This window comes from Phasianus colchicus, chromosome 1 (assembly GCF_987193195.1).
Source record: "Phasianus colchicus chromosome 1, bPhaCol1.hap1.1, whole genome shotgun sequence".
NCBI classification, from domain to species: Eukaryota; Metazoa; Chordata; class Aves; order Galliformes; family Phasianidae; genus Phasianus; species Phasianus colchicus.
The window spans coordinates 51565428-51586686 of record NC_143436.1 but is presented as its reverse complement, the minus strand read 5'-3'; the positions used below and the strand labels follow the sequence as shown (position 1 = coordinate 51586686).

Below are 21259 nucleotides of genomic sequence, written 5' to 3'. Positions count from 1 at the left end.
CAATCTGGTTAACACTCTGAACTGAACCCAGACCCTGGACTTCAGCTGACCTCAGTAGCAATAAAGCACTGCAAGACTTGGCATATATATGTTTACATGTGCACAAGTCCCCCCAAAAGAAGTAAAAGCGATAGCAAACTATAAGGCAGCTTTGGTGGCCCAGAGACCCTTTCTAAAGCCAGTCAGCAAGATGCCCTACTCCTACACCCCTCGAACACATTTCTGCATCAGTCACAAATTTTAAAAAAAGTTAAAAAAAATAAACCTCTATGCTTGCTTGTGAGGGAGGCCAAAGACAGATCAGTCAGTGCCTGGCTAAATGAAATGTTTCTGGCTTTCACTTAACACAAGCAAAGAAATTGCTTGCCTAAGCAATGGAATTTGAAGAGGGGATGAGGGAAGCAAGGTTCTGGAAAAAAATCTCTCCCTTCTCCCTCTGTGTCAGCAACCTACCTGTGTACTGCACAAACCAATGTGCATTTATCTCACAAAATTAATACTCTGGGAATTTAAAAAAAAAAATCTGTATAAGCAAGCTTTTTGCCTGGACTATAAGAAGTTCCACTCTGTTACAGAAGGGGTGGGCTGCCTTGCTCATCCTTATGCAAGAATGCCAACAGGGAGAAAAAGAAAAAAACAGGAAAAAAAAAAACCAGCAAACCAACAACCCAACAATCTGCATTTTCTTAATGCAAAGTTTATGCCTCACAAACCAGGAGTTATATTCATTCTTTTGTCACATTATCAGATATAGAGCGGCTAACTTCTCTTATTATCTACCATCTCTGAACCGTCTCATATTAGAAATAACAAGTCGACAACATGCTTTACTAAAGGGGAAACCCCCCCACACCCACCTTAGCCTGTAAAATAAACAATTTATTTACTTATTTACTAAAATTTCACTCTTCTCTAACATTTTCTAAAATGCTACCTACCTGCAAGAGCTGAGCTCAAAGGGACCAATGGAACGGGGAAAGCACTCAAAAGCCAAGAAAAGCAATAGTCAGAGCAAGGTAGAAAAGAAAGAAAGCTTCAGAATTAAGATGCACTAACCAGCTCACTCCTTACCTCATGGAAAGGAGATTCCAGGCAATCTCCTCCTCCGCCCTTCCTCCCCTTGACCCTCCCCCCAACCCACCCTATTCAAACCTTATAAAGGTGGAAAACTCCATTCAATTTTGCTCAGTGTAGCAGCATTCAGAGCATCTCCCATGGCAAGAAGTGAGTTTGTTCACCAAGGAAAGACAAACAAGATACGCTGTTCGTGGTCTTCATTCTGTTCAGTTTCTGGGCTCTCAAATAAGACTTATCTCCATAAACCCAACAGTAGGAACTTGAGAGCAGAAACTAGCTTAAGGGTAGCCAGGTTTCAGGCGTTAATGACTCTGCAATTTAACAACTGCAAGAGAAAAGACGTATTTGGCTGAACACTACAGCAGTAATACCCTACAGTGACTTTACCTAGTTTTCAGGTATTGAATCCAAGACAAGTTTGGTCTTCAACAAAGGAGTTTTAATCTCAACTTCCCTGCTGCAGGTACCTCCTACAGGTACCAGAAGATGGGCTGCTGCTACCAGAGCTGCAGAGAATGCCAATAATGTACTCAGAACACCACTGCACTGAGACAAATGAGCAGAGTTTTCCTATAGAGAGTTACCTATGATAGATTACAAGCAACAATAGTGAGCTACTTTAAAAAAATATATTAAGATTAGGAAAAGTGAGCATTGCTCCCTTGCATTTATCATGTTAAACGAACTGCTTTTTGGCTCCCCAAAGGTTCCCACCTCTCTGGATACTTCCTGAAATTAAGTTAATGTATTACAGAATAGAAACTTCCTCCCCTCAAAGCAAGTTTTTTGCACAAACCTTAGACACCAAGATGATCGAGCTGGGACCTATCTGCCTTATACTCATTTATTTTAGAGAAAATAAAATTTCCAATTTCCTCAACATGCAAGACAAAAAATAATAAATTTTCCAGTCAACTATATATATCTCTTTAAAAAAAAAAAAAAAAGGAAAAAAAGGATAGGGTCAGTAATGTGGATTACTGGGGGCCATTTCTGATGGGCTCAAGGGATTTGTATGGTGAATTCTAAGCCTAGCCTGCATGAGAGAGACATCACAATGGGAAAGAAGAGAAAGAAAAGGTTCCTTTAAATGCAAGAGGTCTAACACTGGTCACCAGCAGGCGAGTGGTCTCATTTGCGTGAGGGTGGAGGGGGTGGGGGTGGGGGTGGGTACTGGTAGGTGGCAGTCTGTCCCATATAGCCCATCACATTAGTGGCAGGGGGCTGAGGAAACTGTTGTGACATGAGCGGCTGTGGCTGCTGGCCTGAGCGCCCCACCATCCCTGCATACTGCTGTTGGGTAGTGCTCTGTGAGGTTCTCCCAGCGGTGGCAGCTGTGGTGCTGGCACCATAGCCACTAGCACTGTACTCCGCAGTGCCATAGCCACTCGTGCCATAGGCAGCTGCTCCATAGCTCCCTTGAGTGTAACCATACTGGCTCTGTGCTGCCCCAAAAGCGGAATTTGGGCTCCCGTAGGCACTGCCATAGGTCTTGTTGGCTCCGTTGGCATAACTGTCACCACGCTCACGGTCTCTGAAGCCACCTGAGTCTCTCCGGCCCTCTTTCACTCCCCGGAGCCTCCTGTCACACTCTTCCTGGTACATCAGGTTAGGGTTGTTTACTGAACTGCTCGTTCGGTAACGAGAACGACCTCCTGGCGATGGATACATTAAGATTTAGTACCGTGAACAAGTTTTAAACAACGAACTGTGGTAATTATTGCCACCCTTTCTCCCCCTTATACAGGCAGGGCACTGCCCACAAGGAGCAAAGCTTTTCGCCTGACTTACACAGCTGTGTGCATACATCCCTGCGTTCTGTTCAAGGTGTAGATATGAAGCTCAGAAAGCATTAATGAGTGCACTCGGAGACAAAGGAAACAGAAGAAATATAGGACTAGCTTAGGGATGTAGTGAAACTCATTATTCCTTCAGGGAGAGGAGGAAAAAATAGTCTCAGCCCATGAAGGTGAAGTCAGAAAACCCATTCCCTGATTAGGTAGGAGCTACAAGAAATTAATTACTTCACGTAGAATTAGCTCTTTGAGGATGTTATTTGGAAAAAAAAAAAAAAGAAAAAATCTGACTAAGCTATAAAAGTGGCCTACTAGCTTGTAAAAAAGAAATATTTATAGAACACATGGAAACCTCAGGTACAAAACAAATGTATGATGTTTTATCTTAGACTTTTGCTTATTACTTCCTTATCCTCCTTCGGTCTTCCCTCCCTCAAGATGGGAACCTACTCCCTATGTAGCCCCTTCCCCATTTGTTTTTACCTCCACCACCACCTCCTCCTCCTCTGTGGTCCACAAGCTGCATCAGCTTTGGATTGATGGCTTGATTGGCTTCTTCCAACACTTTGATAAGCTCCCTGGCTTGTTTCAGGTTTCCTGGTGTGAAGAACGTGTACGCGGTACCTTTGTTGGTACTACGCGCGGTACGGCCAATGCGGTGCACGTAATCTTCAGAGCTGTTCGGATAGTCGTAGTTTATCACAAATTTAACGTCTTCCACATCTTGAGAAGTGCCCAGGTGCGAAGCACAGTGAAAGGGTGGGGTTGAGGAAAGGGGAGAAGAAGAGAGGACGTGCCAACGAAAGGTGGGGAGCACGAATGCAGGTGACAGTAATAAGAAAAAAAAAAATAACACGAAGTTAGCAAATGCATGGAATAGATACAAGACAGACTCATCCCAAAAGAGTAGAAGACTCGGATTTGAGATCATCGGGAACAAAGACCAGCGTCCTGAAAAACAGTGGTAGATTTCAAGCAGCTTCTCCCTGCACTCAAATTCATCCTCCCCAGAATGCATTTCTCTGTATTCCAGCGTTAAATTCATTGATGACGAATAAGCTAACTGAATTCTGTACTTTTTTTTTTCCAAAGCACAATCTTGATGGTGAAAACCACACCATCTGACACAGCAAACTGGGGTGGAGGAAGGGAAGGACTGCCACTGTCAAGCTTTTACTCTGTTGGGAGAAGTCTAACAAGTAATAACAGTAATGAGATCACTTACCTTCCATTTGGTAACATGAAATAAAACACAAGTCTTACAAATATTTACTTTTACGATCCTAACAAAAATACAGTGAGCTACTTTCCCTAGCCTCAAGTTTAAGGCGCTCCAATCACACTACTACTCAGACAACTCTTTAAAAACTGCACGGATCGTACCTACAGTATCTTAACTTAGCTGCATAGTTATCACAAGAAGGCATTGCACTAACATTTCACTGTGCTGTTCTGTCCACTTCGGGCAAGCTTTGGTAATTTGGGCCATCCTGCATTCTGTTTACAGTTCCCAACTTCCCATATCAGACAGAAGCAGGAAATGAAGGGATCAAAACTGCTGGGTAAAGAATAGCAAAAGAGATTGGAGTTGCACACCTTCCAGGGAAACTTCAGAAACTCGTGGGACAGAAACAAAGCAAATGTTAGTGTAACACTTCAGTGAAAGCATTTAAAGTACCGAAAGCACCTATTTGCTACAGTATAGAACATTAAAAAATGCACGGTTTTACAGTAAGTGTCCTAACAGCTCATGAAAAAAAAAAAAATCTGCATTTTAAGACGAATATTCTGAAAATATCCAAAATAAAACACAGATTTTTGTGATTTCCTTTTTTTTTTTTTTCTTTTTTTTGTTTTAAAGAGAGAAACATTCTCTGTTTGTTACCAGACCGATGCACACTCCCTCCTCCTGTGGGAAACCGCTGCAGCCGATCCCGTCTCTTTGCCTTTTATTTTTGGCGGCCTCCTTTCGAAAACTCCGCCCTCTGACACGGGACCACTGGAGCGCGGGGAGCATGCATCAAGGGTCCGTGGCAGCGAGAAGTCCCCACACACGCTCGCTCTGTGAACTGGCTTAGATGCTTCTCTGTAGCCCCATTTGGTTGGGAAGCGCCGGAGAACCTGGCTTCAGGTAAAAGTTTCAGGTCCTCCAACGCTTTCTGTCCCCGATTTGGGGCTCTTAGGGGCGTTTGTCAAAAAAAAGGAGATGCGAAAAATAACATCCAAAGGGTCAGACTGCATCTATTGCCCAGACTGCGTCAATTTCAAAGGGGTCGTAGGAAAAAATAAAAATGAGGGGGGTTGTAGTGGCAAGAGGGGGACTTTATGTCTGTTTCTTATTACAGCAAAGGGGGGGGCTCCTCAGTCTTTGCTGGCTCCAAAGTCCTGAATCACACCAAAAAAAGGGAGTGAGAAGGCAGGTTTCACAGGGGGCTGCGCGAGTCTCCAGCTAGGGTCCTTGATGCAACAGGTTTTTTAAGAAGGGGAAAGCGAAACAGAGAGGAGTTCACATGACAGATTGCATCTTCACAGCCAGGGTACAACTAGTTGGACAAGCTGCAGGCTACATGATCCTCAGTCAGCCCCATTATGCACATCCATCAATAGCAAAGAAACGTGAATTACCACAGAGGATGGATAAAGGATGTGCTTTCCCAGCAGAAAGTGCAGGGAAGCGGAGCTATCGATGTAGACAGCACTGACTTGACTGGGGAGGACTGGGAAGAATGGGAAGGCAGGAAGAGGAAAACGTGAGACTGTTGTCCAGACTAGAAAGTGAACCTGGCAGAGCACGCAGCCGGCTGAAGAAATACCCGAGCAAGTACAAGACTCGGCTTCTCCAGTCTAGCATGCTCCAAGGTGTTTGTGCACACTCACAATCTTCCTGCACTTTCAGAAGATCATGTGGCAGGAACTAAAATTGAAACCGTCAATCATTTTTTGACAGCTATTTGGGAAACATGCCCTTTGTCAGGCCATCAGAGTATCCTATGGCACAGACAGTCTCCGATTATGGTATTAATTAGAAGGGACAAACTAGCAAACATGCTAGTCTAGAGAGCTGGTTTTGACCACCAATGTAGATGTGCCCCCACCCCTGCACTGAGAATGATCTGTAGCTGATATCAAAGTTTCTGTTAAAGAAAACAAAACAAAACAAATTCAATGTTTTTAGTTTAATAGACTGAACAAAAAAAAAAAGAAAATTAAAAAAAAAAATGATCAGTGCAGAGAGAGGACCTCACTCCAGGGAATTATCACAAAGAAGTCATTACGGGACTCAGAACTTACCTGGCAGAAGCTTTTTTGAAACCAATGTTCCATTAAGAAGAGGGAAAGCCCTGGTGACTCAGCCAAAAGGCGCGCGCCCCTGTTTTATGTTATTTAGGTAGAAGCCTTCACTTTCCAGGATCTTGGAGGAAGTCGTCCAGAAGTTTGCCAGTTAAGTGACTTATTTTAAGAAGCAGCAAACTCAGGGCCCCAAAACAAGCAGAGATGTTGTTCAGTAACAAGAAACAGACTCTGGTACCTTTCCCCCACAGCTTAGGTGAAGCGGAGGATGGGAAGTGGGGAGACTGTTTTCTGAAGTGTTATCCAATCGAGTAGTTTCAGTGAGTGTTTTTGAGGGGGGTGAGGCTGTTTTAAATGTCTAGGCAAGATGCACAAAGAAGCTACCAGCACATAGCAAGCCTGTTTAAAAAATGCTGCTAGAGAAAGCAGCTCTCTTTCATACAAACTAGTTTCAGGCCTCTGTCCCTTCTCCCAACAGGCCCAAGTTCTAACTGCACAGGTCCAGACATGACCCTAGAGGGCAGAGACTGAAGTCCATATAATCACCTCCCTGAGGAAGTGTTGGACATTTTTTGAATGGGGAGGGGAAGGAGGGGTGCAGGTTGTGTGAACAAAGGCTGCCACATCTAGTAATGGTCTGCCTGTGTTAAAGCCACCATAAGATGCGCAGCACAGCCACCCTTTCAACATATGAAAAATAGAGTTCAAATAATGGTGACTTCCAATATACCTAAGATTTTTCAGATGTTATCTGCAATGATGAGCAATAATTTTGTCTAAAATTCACCATTACAAGACACTGACCGCTAAGTGGTTTATCTTCTGCCGCTCAGGGAGGTTGGAATATTCAGTGCGTGTTATTAAACTCAGCACTTCAGAAGTCATCCTCCCCTTTTAGAGTGGGCAGATGCTTAAGGGCTGTGCCTAGCACAGTGTTTCACAGTCCAAGTGTGCTCATTTAAGAAGGGGGTGCAACTGATGCATCCAGACAGATCATTTTCATACTACCAGAATTGAGTGGTGCAATTTTGATTCAGTTACAGTATCGGGCAATACTGTTAATGGCCATATGTAAGCTCAGTGATCCTGCCTAGAAGGAACACAGAGGAGGGAAATTACACGTCAAGATCAAAAATCTACAGCAGTGCTTTCTCAGATGTGAACACATCTGCAGGGTAAAGATGTGTATATGTTGGGGTTTGTATGTTTCAATCTGTGGTGCACTATGCAGGGAGAATATTAGCTATTTGCTGTTGAAATGCTCTCCCACAACTTCCTACTTGGGCTTTATCTGGCACGCTCTGAACAGAGCAATCCATCCCTATAATCCAGCAACAAAAGCTGGATTTGGGGAAGAAGTGAGTGTGGTGGAAGGGTTGGGTTGCATAATTGGACGTCTCTTCTCCCTCTTGGCGATCGATTAGTCATGCCTAGGCCTTGCTGCAGACCAAAGCCTGTTCATTAGGAGCAGGAAGAGACTTTGAATATGAAAGAAAAAAAAAAGATTAATGTTAAAAAACGTATTTCACATGTGGGGGAAAATCACGCTTTGATTTTTTTTTTTTTTTTAAAGAAAACATTTCAGGCCATAGAAGAAAAATATGCAGCAGTAGGCAAGAGTGGTCTATGTGTACAAACCTAGCCCACGAGATGCAACGTCGGTAGCAATGAGGATAGGAGCCTTTCCAGAGCGAAACTCTGTAAAACAAAGCATGCTATGAAGCAAGACTTTTCAGAACAAGATAACCTGATCTGAACTTGATTTACATGAAATGCTCACTTTCCAGAATCTTGGTAATATGTACGTCAATTTCAGAAAACCCAACAAGTCAGGAAATAATAACACATCAATTACTTCTCCAAAATCCAGCATCATAGGTTAAGCTAATTTCCCTTTGCATTTTGTCAAATACAACCACTGAAATTAACAGTAAAGGCAAAGGAAAATCCTCCAAAATGTATCTAATGGGCATAGAGACAAAAGCCTAAGAACAGCATATCTCAATAAGTTACATGCAGCAACCCGAGTTATCCCCCCCCTCAGGAATGGACTCACCATTAAGCACCCAATCTCTTTCTGGCTGACTCTTGTCTCCATGGATACACATAGCTGGCCAACTGCCAAACAGAGATGTACATTAGTATAGACAGAAAGTACATATATTAAAGGCAACAGGAAGCTTTACTGGCATTTCAGAAAGAAGGCAGAAAATAAAACATTTGAGAAATATTTTTATTCCCCGTCTCCTTCCTCTGGCCTTACCTACCCAGAATGCATGCTTGCACATTAAGATGCACCTAGAATGTTTCTTGCATATTAAACCCACTAACTGTATAGCAGCCATCTAAGCCAAATCACATTTGCTATATTGATGCTGTTCCTGCCAGTTCATTACATCAGTATTCTGATATACTGAAAGCTGCACAGTTGACAAATATTCTCTTTTGCATTAATGCTTTGATGGACTGGAATATTCCAGGAAATTAAGACTGAATTCAGCCAAGAACCAAACGGACAGGTTGTTCCCAACAACAGCATGGCAAACGTTTAAACCTTGCTGCTTTTTATTGCAGTTTCTGTTTCTCACTAGAAGCAAAGGGTGGAGGGAGTTAATCACCCATCTCTGCGCATCCTTCGAGTGAGATCATCACATCGCCTCTTTGTCTCCACAAAGATGATGGTCTTATTTTCCTTCTCCGCCATGATTTCTTCCATTAGCTGTATCAGTCTAAAATAGACATGAGAGCACTGAGCACATATACACATTGATAAAGCCAGCACCACTTACACAAAATTTAGGTCTATTGTACAATACTATGGTTAGAACATATGCAACAGATTGGATAAATACAGGACTTACTTGCCTGGTAACATTCAAAGGTTAAGTAATACCTCAAAGTAAATTCACTATTTAGAATTCACATTTGACAATGCTGATATTAAAATATAGCCAAAAAAACTGAAACACTAGGGAAAAATGAGCGTACTTATGGTCTTTCTCACTCTCCATGCATACATCCACTATCTGCAGGATATTGTGGTTGGCGCTCAGCTCCAAGTTCCCCACATTGATCTGAACATAGTCCTGCAGGAAGTCCTCAGCAAGCTGGCGCACTTCTTTGGGCCAGGTGGCACTCCACATCAGAGTCTGTCTGTCAGGCTAAGAGAAAGAGAAAAAGATTTAAGGTTGTGGACTTCAGGTGGGAAACTGAAGGAGGCTGTTCTTTTCAAGGTTCACACACCCTGATCTGGTCAACAATTTTGCGAATCTGGGGTTCAAAGCCCATGTCTAACATCCTATCTGCTTCGTCCAGCACGAGGTATGTACACCGACGAAGGTTGGTCTTTCCTGCCTCAAGGAAGTCAATCAAGCGACCTGGTGTAGCAATGCAGATCTCCACACCTTCGAAACAGAAGGAGGAAAAAAGAATAAGGCTCTTCATTTGAATGTCAATTGGTATTTTTAGTCAGAATGAATCACCTTCTAGAGCAAAATCGTTTAAATAAAATGAAAAAGCACCACCCTCATCCATATCCAAGATTGACTCATTTCAGTAGAAGCCCTAGTTTCTTTTAATAATTCATTTTTTCCCCATTCTGAAGTTACCATTACAGCACCATTAGAACAATAAATGCAGTACAGAAGCTAAAAGCTTACTGTCAGAAAACACCAGCTAAGAGCACAGAACACCAGCTGCCCAAAAATCAGAACCAAAATAAGCTTCTACTCAACCCTGACCCCCTTTTATCCATGATTATACAATCTAGAGAGCTCTCTAGGAAAAATAACAGTGACCTACAACTAAACTCAACCTGAATCAAGTGTCTCCCTTCCTGCACAGGTCAAATTAGTTTCAATTCTACTTTTTTTTTTTCCAGTTTTAAATCATAGATTGAAATCATGGCCTTTAATACTGAATAATAATGCTATAATTGTGACAGTCACCAAACCCATAACTGCTAGCGTAAAAACAGAATTCAAGTATTTATAAAGAAGCATCAAGTATGTTAATTTATATATTCCTTAAAATGGTGGAAGGAGTCCCTCAACTTCCAAGCCTTGGGGGTGAGTTCCTCAGTGTCACAGAAATACCCACAAACATTAAGTTTAGCCAAGTAATGAATTGAGAAAAAAAAACAAAAACAAAAAGCAGCACAAAAACCTAATACTTTCATCGATGCTTCACTTTCAGATGCACAGTATGCTGGGGCAGCCCTGATCCTTCTGTTTGTGTCAACTTGGGCTCCTCAGAGCTGACGAAGCTGGCAAAGCTCATGCAAGAATTAGACTTCTAACAGAGTCATAGGTTTGCTAAAGACACTGAAAAAACTGCACTTCGTTATCAGCAATGTATTCCTCCAAAGCAAATTCACCAGATACCCAGAAAATCACAACTGAGTCAAAAGTGTGTCCAATGAGCTCTATCCAACAGTCTTTGCTGCAGCAAATACTAAGCAACACTCCAAAGACAGTAAACTCTTATCTGCCCAAATTCTCTAATCAACAAGTTTGCTCCATAAGGAGAACACCCACTGCACGGCACTCCAGAAAAGTATGCAAAATTTCACCAAGTTGACCCTCTCACTGTCTTTTCATATAATACTGTCTCTCCCACTGATGAATACTGCTTCTGAACAGGAGTGCACTGCTGTTCTATTGAACAGAACTACCCCACAGCCTTCTACCACACATTGTTATCCTGATACTGCAGTGTTCAATAGTAACTCTTCAAACCACAGTGGTAAGTAAAAACTTTTCATTTCTTGAGTAGATCTCCATGTGTTAGCTTTATCTTACATTTCTCACACAATTATATCATTTCTTTTTAGCCTAAAGAAGATTAAACCCTCAGAACATCCCTGCATCTGAAACTACATGCAGACAGCCCTTAATATAAGGCTGGGTCACCAGAGCACTACTGCTGTTGCTGCAGAAAAACATGGCACCTTATTATTTTTAACTCCATCACTTTGCTATGTTAGGAAAGGTAACTGCAGAATTTTATGGAGGTGCCATGAGCAGAAAGCTTAGTCCTTAAGAACAAGTTCTGATGTCTTTCACAAGTTTGAAGATAAAATGGAAAGGAAGTCTAATATCCAAATAAGCCATTATACAACAGAGAATTACCACATGCACTATCATTCCAAGGAGAAGAAGAGACTGCTTCTCAACCACTAATACTTCTTCAAACAGGCTTTAAGATCACTCTCAAATTTACAGGTTTTTTGTTTCTTGTCGTTGTTGTTTTTAAAAAAACACCACTCCAGAAATTTGCAAACACACATTTTAAAATCTAATTACCTCTTTCTAGATCTCTGATCTGGGGACCTTTGGGTGCTCCTCCATAAATGCAGGTACTCTTCAGCCTTGAACATTTGCCATAATCGTCAGCCACCTGCTGCACCTGCTGGGCCAACTCCCTGGTAGGTGCAAGAACCAGGCACTGCAAAAGGAATCAATTCAGGTTAACCAAGCTGTAGACACAGCCCTAACTTAAGGGCTCTGCTCAAATGCCATAAGCAAAGCCAAACCATCTGCTCTCTATTAGCTAAAACATAGAAATATCTCTATATTATGCCAGCAATCGCACCGAATTTCAACTAATGAGTGGGATGTTCACTCTGTGATCGTAAACGTGCTCTACTTACTATTCTGATATATCAATTAAAGCACACATCTCATTAACGCTGCCATGCCATACAGATAAAAGAAGAGATTGACAAGCACTTACAATTGGGCCATCCCCTCTCTCCAAATATGGCTGGTGGTTGATGTGAACAATTGCAGGCAACAGGTACTGAAACAAAAAATACTTTATGTCAAGACAGAGGACTTCAATATTCAACGCTAATGACCACCTGCTGTGACAACTGGGCCACGGGAAGAGCCCACTTAACCTAACGGCCCTTCAAAAGCCACTATATGTTTCAGAGATAGGAATAAATCTCTTCTGTATTAACACCTACAAAACCATACTTTTATTTATTCAAAAGATGAGATTTCCAGAGCTGCTGGATAGAGCCACCTCATCTGCTTTTGGTACAGGTGGAAAACTTGGCTGCTTAGTACCTTTGAAGAAAAGGCACATTTAAATTTGGAGCCTAAGTTAGTAGAATTGAGTCATCCTGGTTCTAAACAATGCTTTTCATAATAAAGGAAATATCTTCTTGACCACTGCAGATAAAATTAATATATAAATGAAGACTCAACCATCACTTCTTTGGACTTTCATATTTAGTAAGACAAACACACAATTAAGCACATACTAATTCTTAAACCACACCGTAAGCATGGACAAAAGAAGCGTTTCAACATCAAAAAAAGAACCACGCAAAAAGCACGTCTGTGAATGAGACAGGTTAGATGAGCTGAGGCTCACCCATGATGCAATAAAAAAAGCTTTAAAAACATGCAAAAGTCTCACTCTGTGCTTGCAGTACTAAGACCAAACACTAGTAACAAGCAGCCAAGGGTGATTTCCACAAGTGAAAGTATGGAGAGGAAAGAGAAGAATACATACTGCGAGTGTCTTCCCAGAGCCGGTCTGTGCAATGCCCACCATATCACGGCCACTGAGAGCAAGTGGAAAGCCTTGGCACTGAATTGGAGTGGGTTCTGTGAAATTCTGGTCCATCAGGGCATCCATCACATACTCTAAACATTTAAGGAAGGAAAAAATTTCTTTAAGGATAACTGAAGTTAAATGTAGTTTCAGAAAACCTTGTAGAAACAGAACTTACTGCTTTTAAGTAATCCTCATTTTCTTAAAGGAAGGCAAAATACTTACGTGGAAAGCTACACTGGTGGAAGGCAAACACAGGCTTGGGGCAGCCCTCCATTCCTCGAATTGTTATCTCTTTCTTCCTTCTCAGCTCTTCAACTTCATACTATTTACATGGAGAAAAAAAAAATGCAAAGAAATGCCAAATTTCAGCAGGATCCTCAAACACGTGCTTCTAACTATTAAGTTACTTCACACCTCTACCTAACGGCTTAATGTGGGAGATCAGATCGACAAGATCTCAAAAATGACTGCTTTCCTTAGGATTTCACCCTTAGATCAAGCTGTCACATAGGCTCTCAACCAATCAGAGGTAAGGCTTCTCTACACAGCCTAGTACTAGCATCTGTTTTCTTCCAACCAGCCTTTTTCTAATAACAAGTGTATCAATACCATGTTTTAAAGGCTTTTTTCCTTCTTCCAAGGCCAGAATTTAACAACAGCTTCAAAAGTGAATAGAAGCTGAGGAACAGACTAAGCATGTTCTATATGGCAGTACTGAGAACCCAATAAATAAAATAGGCCCTGCCATATCACAAACAAGGTGAAGGCGGGGCAGTCCCCCTCTTTCCATTAATACATACCAAAGAATTTCCTTTCTGCTTCTAAGAAGCCCAGCAACATTGCAATGACACACTAAGGCCCTAATACTTTAAAATAGTATTTCTGAAATGTGTATTTACAAAAGGACAATTTTAGGATTGGGGAAGTGGCTGTCCAGGTTTGAATCCAAAGCATAGCAAGGATACTGGTTAACAGGGCATATCTAACTGTGGCAGGGGAAGGCATAGGCTAAGTACAGGCTACAAAAACAGACGAGGAGCACTGGATTTGTTCAGCCTTGGAGAGAGGACTAAAAAGGGAGTCTAATAGCTACTTTCAGCTCTTTGTTGTGAGCTACTTTAGAGAACATGGAGCCAGACGTAGATGTAGTCTACCTAGACTTCAGCAAGGCCTTTAACACTGTCTCCCACAGTATTCTCCTGCAGAAGCTGGCAGCCCGTGGCTTGGACAGGTACACTCTTGGCTGGGTAAGGAACTGGCTGGAGTGCCGGGCCTAGAGAGTGGTGGTCAATGGAGCTAAATCCAGCCGGCGACTGGTCACGAGTGGTGTTCCCCAGGGGTCGGTGCTGGGGCCTGTCTTTTTCAATATCTTTATTGATTACCTAGATGAGGGCATTGAGTGCACCCTCAGTAAGTTTGCAGATGACACCAAGTTGGGGCGTTGCCTGGGGGTAGCGAGGCCCTACAGAGGGATCTAGACAGGCTGGAGAGCTGGGCTGAAGCCAATGGGATGAGGTTTAATAAGACCAAATGCCGGGTCCTTCACTTTGGCCACAGCAACCCCAAGCAACGCTACAGGCTTGGGGTGGAGTGGCTAGAAGACTGTGTAGAGGAAATGGACCTGGGGCTGTTGGTTGACGCTCGGCTAAACATGAGCCAGCAGTGTGCCTGGGTGGCCAAGAAGGCCAATGGCATCCTGGCTTGTATCAGAAGTAGTGTGACCAGCAGGAGTCGGGAAGTAATTGTTCCCCTGTACTCAGCTCTGGTGAGGTCACACCTTGAGTACTGTGTCCAGTTCTGGGCCCCTCACTGCAAGAAAGACATTGAGGCCCTGGAGCGTGTTCAAAGAAGGGCAACAAAGCTGGTGAGGGGTCTGGAGCACAGGCCTTATGAGGAGTGGCTGAGGGAGCTGGGATTGTTCAGACTGGAGAAGAGGAGGCTCAGGGGAGACCTTATTGCTCTCTATAACTACTTGAAGGGAGGTTGTAGCGAGCTGGGGGTCGGCCTCTTCTCCCATATAACCAGTGATAGGACTAGAGGGAATGGTTTCAAACTGCGCCAGGGAAGATTCAGGCTAGATATTAGGAAATACTACTTCTCCGAAAGGGTGGTCAGGCACTAGAATGGGCTGCCCAGGGAGGTGGTGGAGTCCCCTTCCCTGGAGGTGTTCAAGGAACGTTTGGATGTTGTGTTGAGGGATATGGTTTAGCGAGAACCATTGGTGATAGGTGGATGGTTGGACTGGATGATCTTATAAGTCTTTTCCAACCTTATTGATTCTGTGATTCTGACCTTAAAAACTTCAATTAGTTATTGAGGAAAAAAATACCATGAGAAACATTAAGACCTGAGACAGCCACACAGGTGGATACAGGCTCTAATCATCTCTGGGACATCTGAAGTAAGAAGGACAAAGCATTAAGCACCCTGCTTGAGCTCTGAGCAGAGCATTAGATGAGATCTCCTGAGGTCCAGAGGAGGGCCACAGAGATGATCAGGGGACTGGAGCACCTCCCTTAAGAAGACAGACTGAGGGAGCTGGGCTTGCTCAGTCTGGAGAAAAGAAGGCTGCGGGGTGACCTCACTGCAGCCTCTCAGTACCTACAGGGAGCCTATAAACAGGAGGGAAATCAACTCTTTGGAAGGGTAGACAACAGGGGACAAGGGGAAATGGTTTGAAGTTGAAGGAGGGAAGATTTAGGCTGGATGTCAGGGGGAAGTTCTTTATAGAGAGAGTGGTGAGGTGCTGGAACAGGCTGCCCAGAGAGGATGTGGATGCCCCATCCTTGGAGGTGTTCAAGGCCAGGTTGGATGGGGCCCTGGGCAGCCTGGTCTAGTATTAGATATGGAGGTTGTGGCCCTGCCTGTGGCAGGGGGGGTTGGAGACTCATGATCCTTGAGATCCCTTCCAACCCTGGCCATTCTGTGAGGTTCCTTTTTTCAGCATGAACTGCTATCACAAATCTGTATTTCTCCCAAATCTTCCTCAAGTATTTGTACCAATCTTAGTTCATTATTTTTGGTTCTTTCAGGGCCTCCCCAGTAGAATAACTCTGAAGTCCTCTAATTTGCATCTACACTGACAAAGGATGACATCTTCATTTGCCAATCTCATGAAAGTAGATCACAGCAGCATTTTGATGGTGAGTTGTAAGTGGTCAAAAGTAAAATACCATGTATAAAAACGGCTGAAAACCAGAAGCATCACCTCTGCTGACGTTACAGTGACAGCGGCTACAAGTGTGAGGCAGCAGAGGACAAACATGCCAAACAAGATTAATGAAGAGACAGTTTTATTACACACTGTTCCAGAAGCCCTAGAACAAAGCCTTCAACTTGTGATACTTTTTGTTGTATGTAAAAGGTCAGAACTTGAACACTTACTGGAGTAAGCCTGGCCACTTCTGGATGTTCCACATAAAAATTCTTCTCAAACTTGGGCAGTTCATTTAAGTCCCATTTTTTCTTCCGTAAGCGCTCCCCCGGGTTACCAAACTTCTTTGGAGGAAGAGGACCTCCACGGCTTGCTCCAAACCTGGAAATACCAAGGTAAATTACAAACAGAATTTAGTTGGTTGAGAATTTGCACGTTTCTTTAGCATTTCCACTCCTTTTCCTCCTCTTGACACGAGCACAATATTCTCACAGTTCACTTTCTCTCTCCCCCTAGAAACCAATACTATGATAGCATACAGCAACATAAACATGCCCTGTGCCCATTCTAACCCAAAGCCATCTTCAAAGTTCCTTTCAGCGCAGCCATTTTTAGGTCAGCCTTTCAGTACCTAAAGGGATATATATAACAGGAGGGGAATCAACTCTTTGAAAGGGTTGACAACAGGGGACAAGGGGAAATGGTTTGAAGTTGAAGGAGGGAAGATTTAGGCTGGATGTCAGGGGGAAGTTCTTTACAGAGAGAGTGGTGAGGTGCTGGAACAGGCTGCCCAGAGAGGATGTGGATGCCCCATCCTTGGAGGTGTTCAAGGCCAGGTTGGATGGGGCCCTGGGCAGCCTGGTCTAGTATTAGATATGGAGGTTGTGGCCCTGCCTGTGGCAGGGGGGTTGGAGACTTACGATCCTTGAGGTCCCTTCCAACCCTGGCCATTCTGTGATTCTGTGATCCCTTTCCTGGGACAAAGCTGCTGGTACAGCCCTGCCTGTTATTTTTCACTGAAGCTTAGATTATGCTTAAAACATGGATAGATGAAAAGCATAGGAGAAATCTCTAATCACAAGCTCCTTCCATCTCAAGGGTAGTTTTTATTAAGACAGTTGCTATTTTCCTTTCTCCCTTTCTTATCAAGCCATACGCCTCAAATACGAAACAAGAAAGAATAAAAAGGAAACAAAGCCAGCAAAGCTTGATAGCCTGCGTACAACGCTAGAACCAAGGCAATAAGTAACACCTCCCTTTTTAAAGCAGCCACAGCAGAACAAAACCACAAAACAAAACAAATCCACGAGGGGGAAAAGAAAAAAAAAAGAAAAAGGATCTTCCTTCAAACATTTCTGACTGCTAAAAAACGTCCTAAGTATCAAGCAGTGCCAAGTTACTGTTCTCTCACAGACGTTTTATTTACTTGGTTTATTTCACGCACTTCAGAAGGTTAAGAACTCTCCTATGACTCAGGGATGCAGTAAACAAAACAATAACTTCTGGCAGAAATCTATAATAATACTGAATTAGAGTGGTATGAAGCAGTTATTTACTGGATACATTATAAATTATTATTTACTTTAAAACTTCACCAGAAAAATTACAGTCAACAAAACATACCAAAAGCTACAGAAATCCCAAAGAACTTTTCATCAACTGGTAACTAGAGGAGAGCCTGATAAAAAATAAAGTAGATTTGAGATACTGCTTGCATTACCTTAATTAGAGGACTATCTGTTCAGACAGTAGCCACATTTGCTCTTTAAACTGCTTCCTAAAGGAAATTACAAAATGACAAAGGCTAAGAGACCAAAAAGCAGAAGTTGAACATATTAACAGGAAGGAGTTGCGCTGTTGGAAAAAGCATGGCAGATATAAATTTAACTTACAGCCAGCAATGTAAATTCTAATGTTTGTTTTGCTGCAACTGTTTCATTACATCTCTTCCCCCTTGTATAAATACCCCTTATTTTCTCCTCCTATGTTCACCAGGTTCCCCACCAGCACCCTGGGTAATCAGTCATTTCTATCATAGGCAAAGATCATAAAACACCATTTCAAAAATCACTTTTAAGCATTAAGTTGTCTTCTGGGACAAAGGAAAAGCAACAATAGTACAGATCATTTCCAGAAACATTCTGCTCCGCTGAAAATATCTGCTGCTGACCATGCTAACTTGAGGTCCAAATGCTTACTACTGATGTAACCAAGCAGTTCTAACAGAAGGCATAGACAGCCTCACTGGAGTCTACTGGAGGGTGAGAGGAAAAGCTGACTGCAAGACTGGACCCCAAAACAGCTGAGTACTCTATGCACTCCACAGCTATCCAGAGGGAAGACTCCATACACAGAGGATGGTGACGCACTGGAACAGGTTGCCCAAGGAGGTTGTAGATGCCCCATCCGTGGAGGCATTCAGGGCCAGGCTGGATATGGCTCTGGGCAGCCTGGTCTGGTTGTTGCTGACCCTGCACATAGCAGGGGGGTTGAAACAAGATGATCACTGTGGTCCTTCTCAGCCCAGGACATTCTATGATAATGATTCACACACTCTGACACAAGTACAGCAGTTCCAGTTCTCTGTCCCCATACGCAATATGGCTGCACACTGACCTGAAGGAAGGGAACCCTGCTGCACTCCTGCAACCCCGCTAACCTGGTGGGAACCACCCGATTCCAGCTCCAGTCAAATTGATTTAAATCTAGGATTACTTCACTGAGAAATTCAGACTGACCCAGAACATTCCTCTCTAATACAAGTATGCCACAGATTCTGGGACAGAACTGAGAGAATTTATTACATTCCAGAGCAAAACAGTACAGCTGCCTATCCTAAGCAGTCACCTACAGCTCATTCCTAAGAAGAAAACTGGAAGTCTGTATTTGTTAGCTCAGGGAAAAGTCAGCACTAAGAAGATGAAGAACTTCTGAACACAGCATCCTGGGTGGCCCCACTTTCTCAGAGAGATTATTTATGAATTGCTTGTCAGTGGCTGAATCCTGATACATTAAATCTTCTGGTGTAATAGGCCAAGAAAACAATTTTCCACACAGATGTCCAAAAACCTGACAAATAAGGCTCTCCTCCTTACTTGCTTCTTACACCACATCCCTGATCTAAACCAGAAGAATCTACAACCAAAGCCCTTCTGCAGAGTATGACAACACAAATTTCATGCATGCTAAGCATTGTAACAACACTCTGAACAGTGTTACTTTAGGTAACTCTAAGAAAGTCTGCATACTCAAACACTCTCTAAACTCCAAAAGCAGCTGGGCCTGAGCTATCTCAGATTGCCAGAGCATTTACACTGGTGTCCTTGTGTTGTGCTCAGCTGGAAAGCTCATGGTGGAAAAATACAACCCTCCTCCCTGTGAAAAAAAGTGAAAGGATGCTTTAAGTTCAGAGTGCGAAATGTGGGTGCAAAGATAAAGCCTAAGTATGACTATCTTCCTCCACAGATGAAGAGAAACTAAATGTTAAAGTGGATTTTGACACGTAAACAAAATACTCCTCAATCTGCCATTGAGAAAAAGGGGAAAAATAAGACCAAAAAACATGAGAATCATGTCTTAATATGGCAGACCAGATCCGTACGATACATATAGGTTAACTGTTGAGAACAGAGGCCTACTTGCTATCATAACGATGGAAAACACTGCTCTCCTAAACTGGTTTTCACTTTCTCTAGGATGAGTCTTATTGCTTTTAACCCTCAGAAAGAAAACCAAGTTACAAACCATTTATATATTATAACGTCATCTTATTGCTGCCATCCTTAGAAGGAGTCAAACCTACAAAACCCTTTCATAATCTTTTTCAACAGCAACACTGGAAGCACGGAGCAGTAGGCCATAACTACAGCAGCCAGACAGCTCCCATTCGATTGCTCCATCAGCTTGGTCACGCTAAGGCTGGTCACGCTCAGCTTGGTCGTGCCTGCTAAGCACAGCCCAGGCCATGTTTACAGCCATTGGCCTCCTGAGAATGCAGGCAGCTCAACGGCAGCTTTCACTCTCGTTTCCTCTCACGAGAAGGGCCCTGCACCAACTGCCATCTTCTGAGGGAGCCCCAGAGGAGCAATGACAGCACGAAGGGCAGCGCCAGGGCCACAGAGACCCCCGTCGGTGATTGGTGGGGGGGAGGGAGGGGAGAGGTGGTTGGGTAAAGGAGAAAATAAATTAAGGATACGGGGAGAAAAGGAAGAGGTAGGCCTCAGAATTGCAAACTAGGCACGTCAGTAAGAAAAAGAGTAAATAAAAACAAAGCCACTCCTTGCTGCCGAAACTGTGACAATACGCCCCTCAACGTGAAAATCGGAGGTGAAAAATCCGTCCTCACCCCCCCCCCCACCGCCCCTCACGCTCCTCAGCACGATCACGTGAGGAGAAATCCCCCCTCCCCGCCCCTCCCCTCGCCCCCCAGCCTCTTCAACCGAGGTGAGCGCTCCCCAACCCCTCTCCCCTCCCCCCCCTTTGCACACCCCCCGCCCTCCAGCCCGGCCCTCCCCGTCGCCCCCTTACCCGCCGCGGTCCCGGTCTCGCCCCCGGTCCCCGAAGCCCCTCATCGCCCCCGGGGGGGTGGGCGAGAGGCATCGGAACGCCGGCCGTGGTGACGGCGAGGGGCTGGGGGTGCGGGGCGAGGGCCCGGCCAGCGCCGGCTGGGTCTCGGAGGACTCGCTTTGCGCCACCTCGGCTCTCGGGAGGGACACAAACGAAGAAGAATTGGTCAGTGGGTCGGAGACCCGCTGAGCGTCGGCGGAGGGAACGGCGGGGCTCTCGGTCGGCTCCAGGGCCCGTCAAGTGTGGAGACGCTCGCGTCTTCTTCCTCCGTGCTCCCGGCACAAAATGGCCGCCGCCGCCCCAACCCGCTTCACTTACGTTACGGGCGCCCCGGCCCTGCGCAAACTGCGGCTCCCGAAAATGCCTACGTTTATTCCCGGAAGCCAACTACGTCCTACGCGCTCATGGCGAAACGCTGCTCCGAACGGAGAGCGAGATACGAAAGTTGCGTAGCGTTCTATACTTAAGCTGCCCCAGCGCGAGGCGGGCAGGAAACAGAGTATCGCTCTTCTTATTCCTCAAAGTCAGCTACGCAAGGAGCCCATCGCGTAACCCCTTCTAGAGGGTAGGGAAAAGCTAGGCCGAGGCGTACGTTACGTAAGCGTACGGCGTACGCAGCTTGCGTAACTCAGGCTGACGTAGAGCAGGAAGAGCCCGATCGTTTTGCGTAAAATTCTTCCGCGGGCTGTGCGGGAAGGGCTGGCAGAGGGTCGGAGGATTACGCTAATCGTGCAGCGTAGCGGCGCTTAGAGAATACGGCCGTTCGGCCAGGCGCTGGCTGCCCCCGTGGAGGAGACAACAACAGCGG

At 44.3% G+C, this 21259-nt stretch overlaps 1 protein-coding gene across 1 annotated transcript; it reads right to left on the bottom strand.

Moving 5' to 3' along the window:
• Positions 1-514: 514 nt before the first annotated feature.
• DDX17 (DEAD-box helicase 17) lies at positions 515-20769 on the bottom strand. The gene is made up of 13 exons (XM_031600172.2): positions 20413-20769; positions 16116-16266; positions 12954-13053; positions 12687-12820; positions 11898-11963; positions 11468-11609; positions 9408-9568; positions 9153-9325; positions 8783-8893; positions 8221-8282; positions 7803-7862; positions 3357-3596; positions 515-2732 (listed from the first exon to the last, which is right to left on the bottom strand). Exons 1-13 carry the CDS (start codon positions 20454-20456, stop codon positions 2209-2211), a joined length of 1968 nt encoding a protein of 655 aa, XP_031456032.1. The 5' UTR covers positions 20457-20769; the 3' UTR covers positions 515-2208.
• Between the last annotated feature and the right edge of the window lie 490 nt (positions 20770-21259).

What these genes read in the sequence shown, in the direction of transcription:
- DDX17 (XM_031600172.2), bottom strand. Translation starts at nt 20,456, where the DNA reads ATGAGGGGCTTCGGGGACCGGGGGCGAGACCGGGACCGCGGCGG. An exon ending in CGTTGCATCTCGTGGGCTAG is followed by an intron (nt 3,597 to 7,802) that starts GTTTGTACACAT and finishes GCACTTCTCAAG; the next exon opens with ATGTGGAAGACGTTAAATTT. An exon ending in AGGAGGAGGTGGTGGTGGAG is followed by an intron (nt 2,733 to 3,356) that starts GTAAAAACAAAT and finishes ATCCATCGCCAG; the next exon opens with GAGGTCGTTCTCGTTACCGA.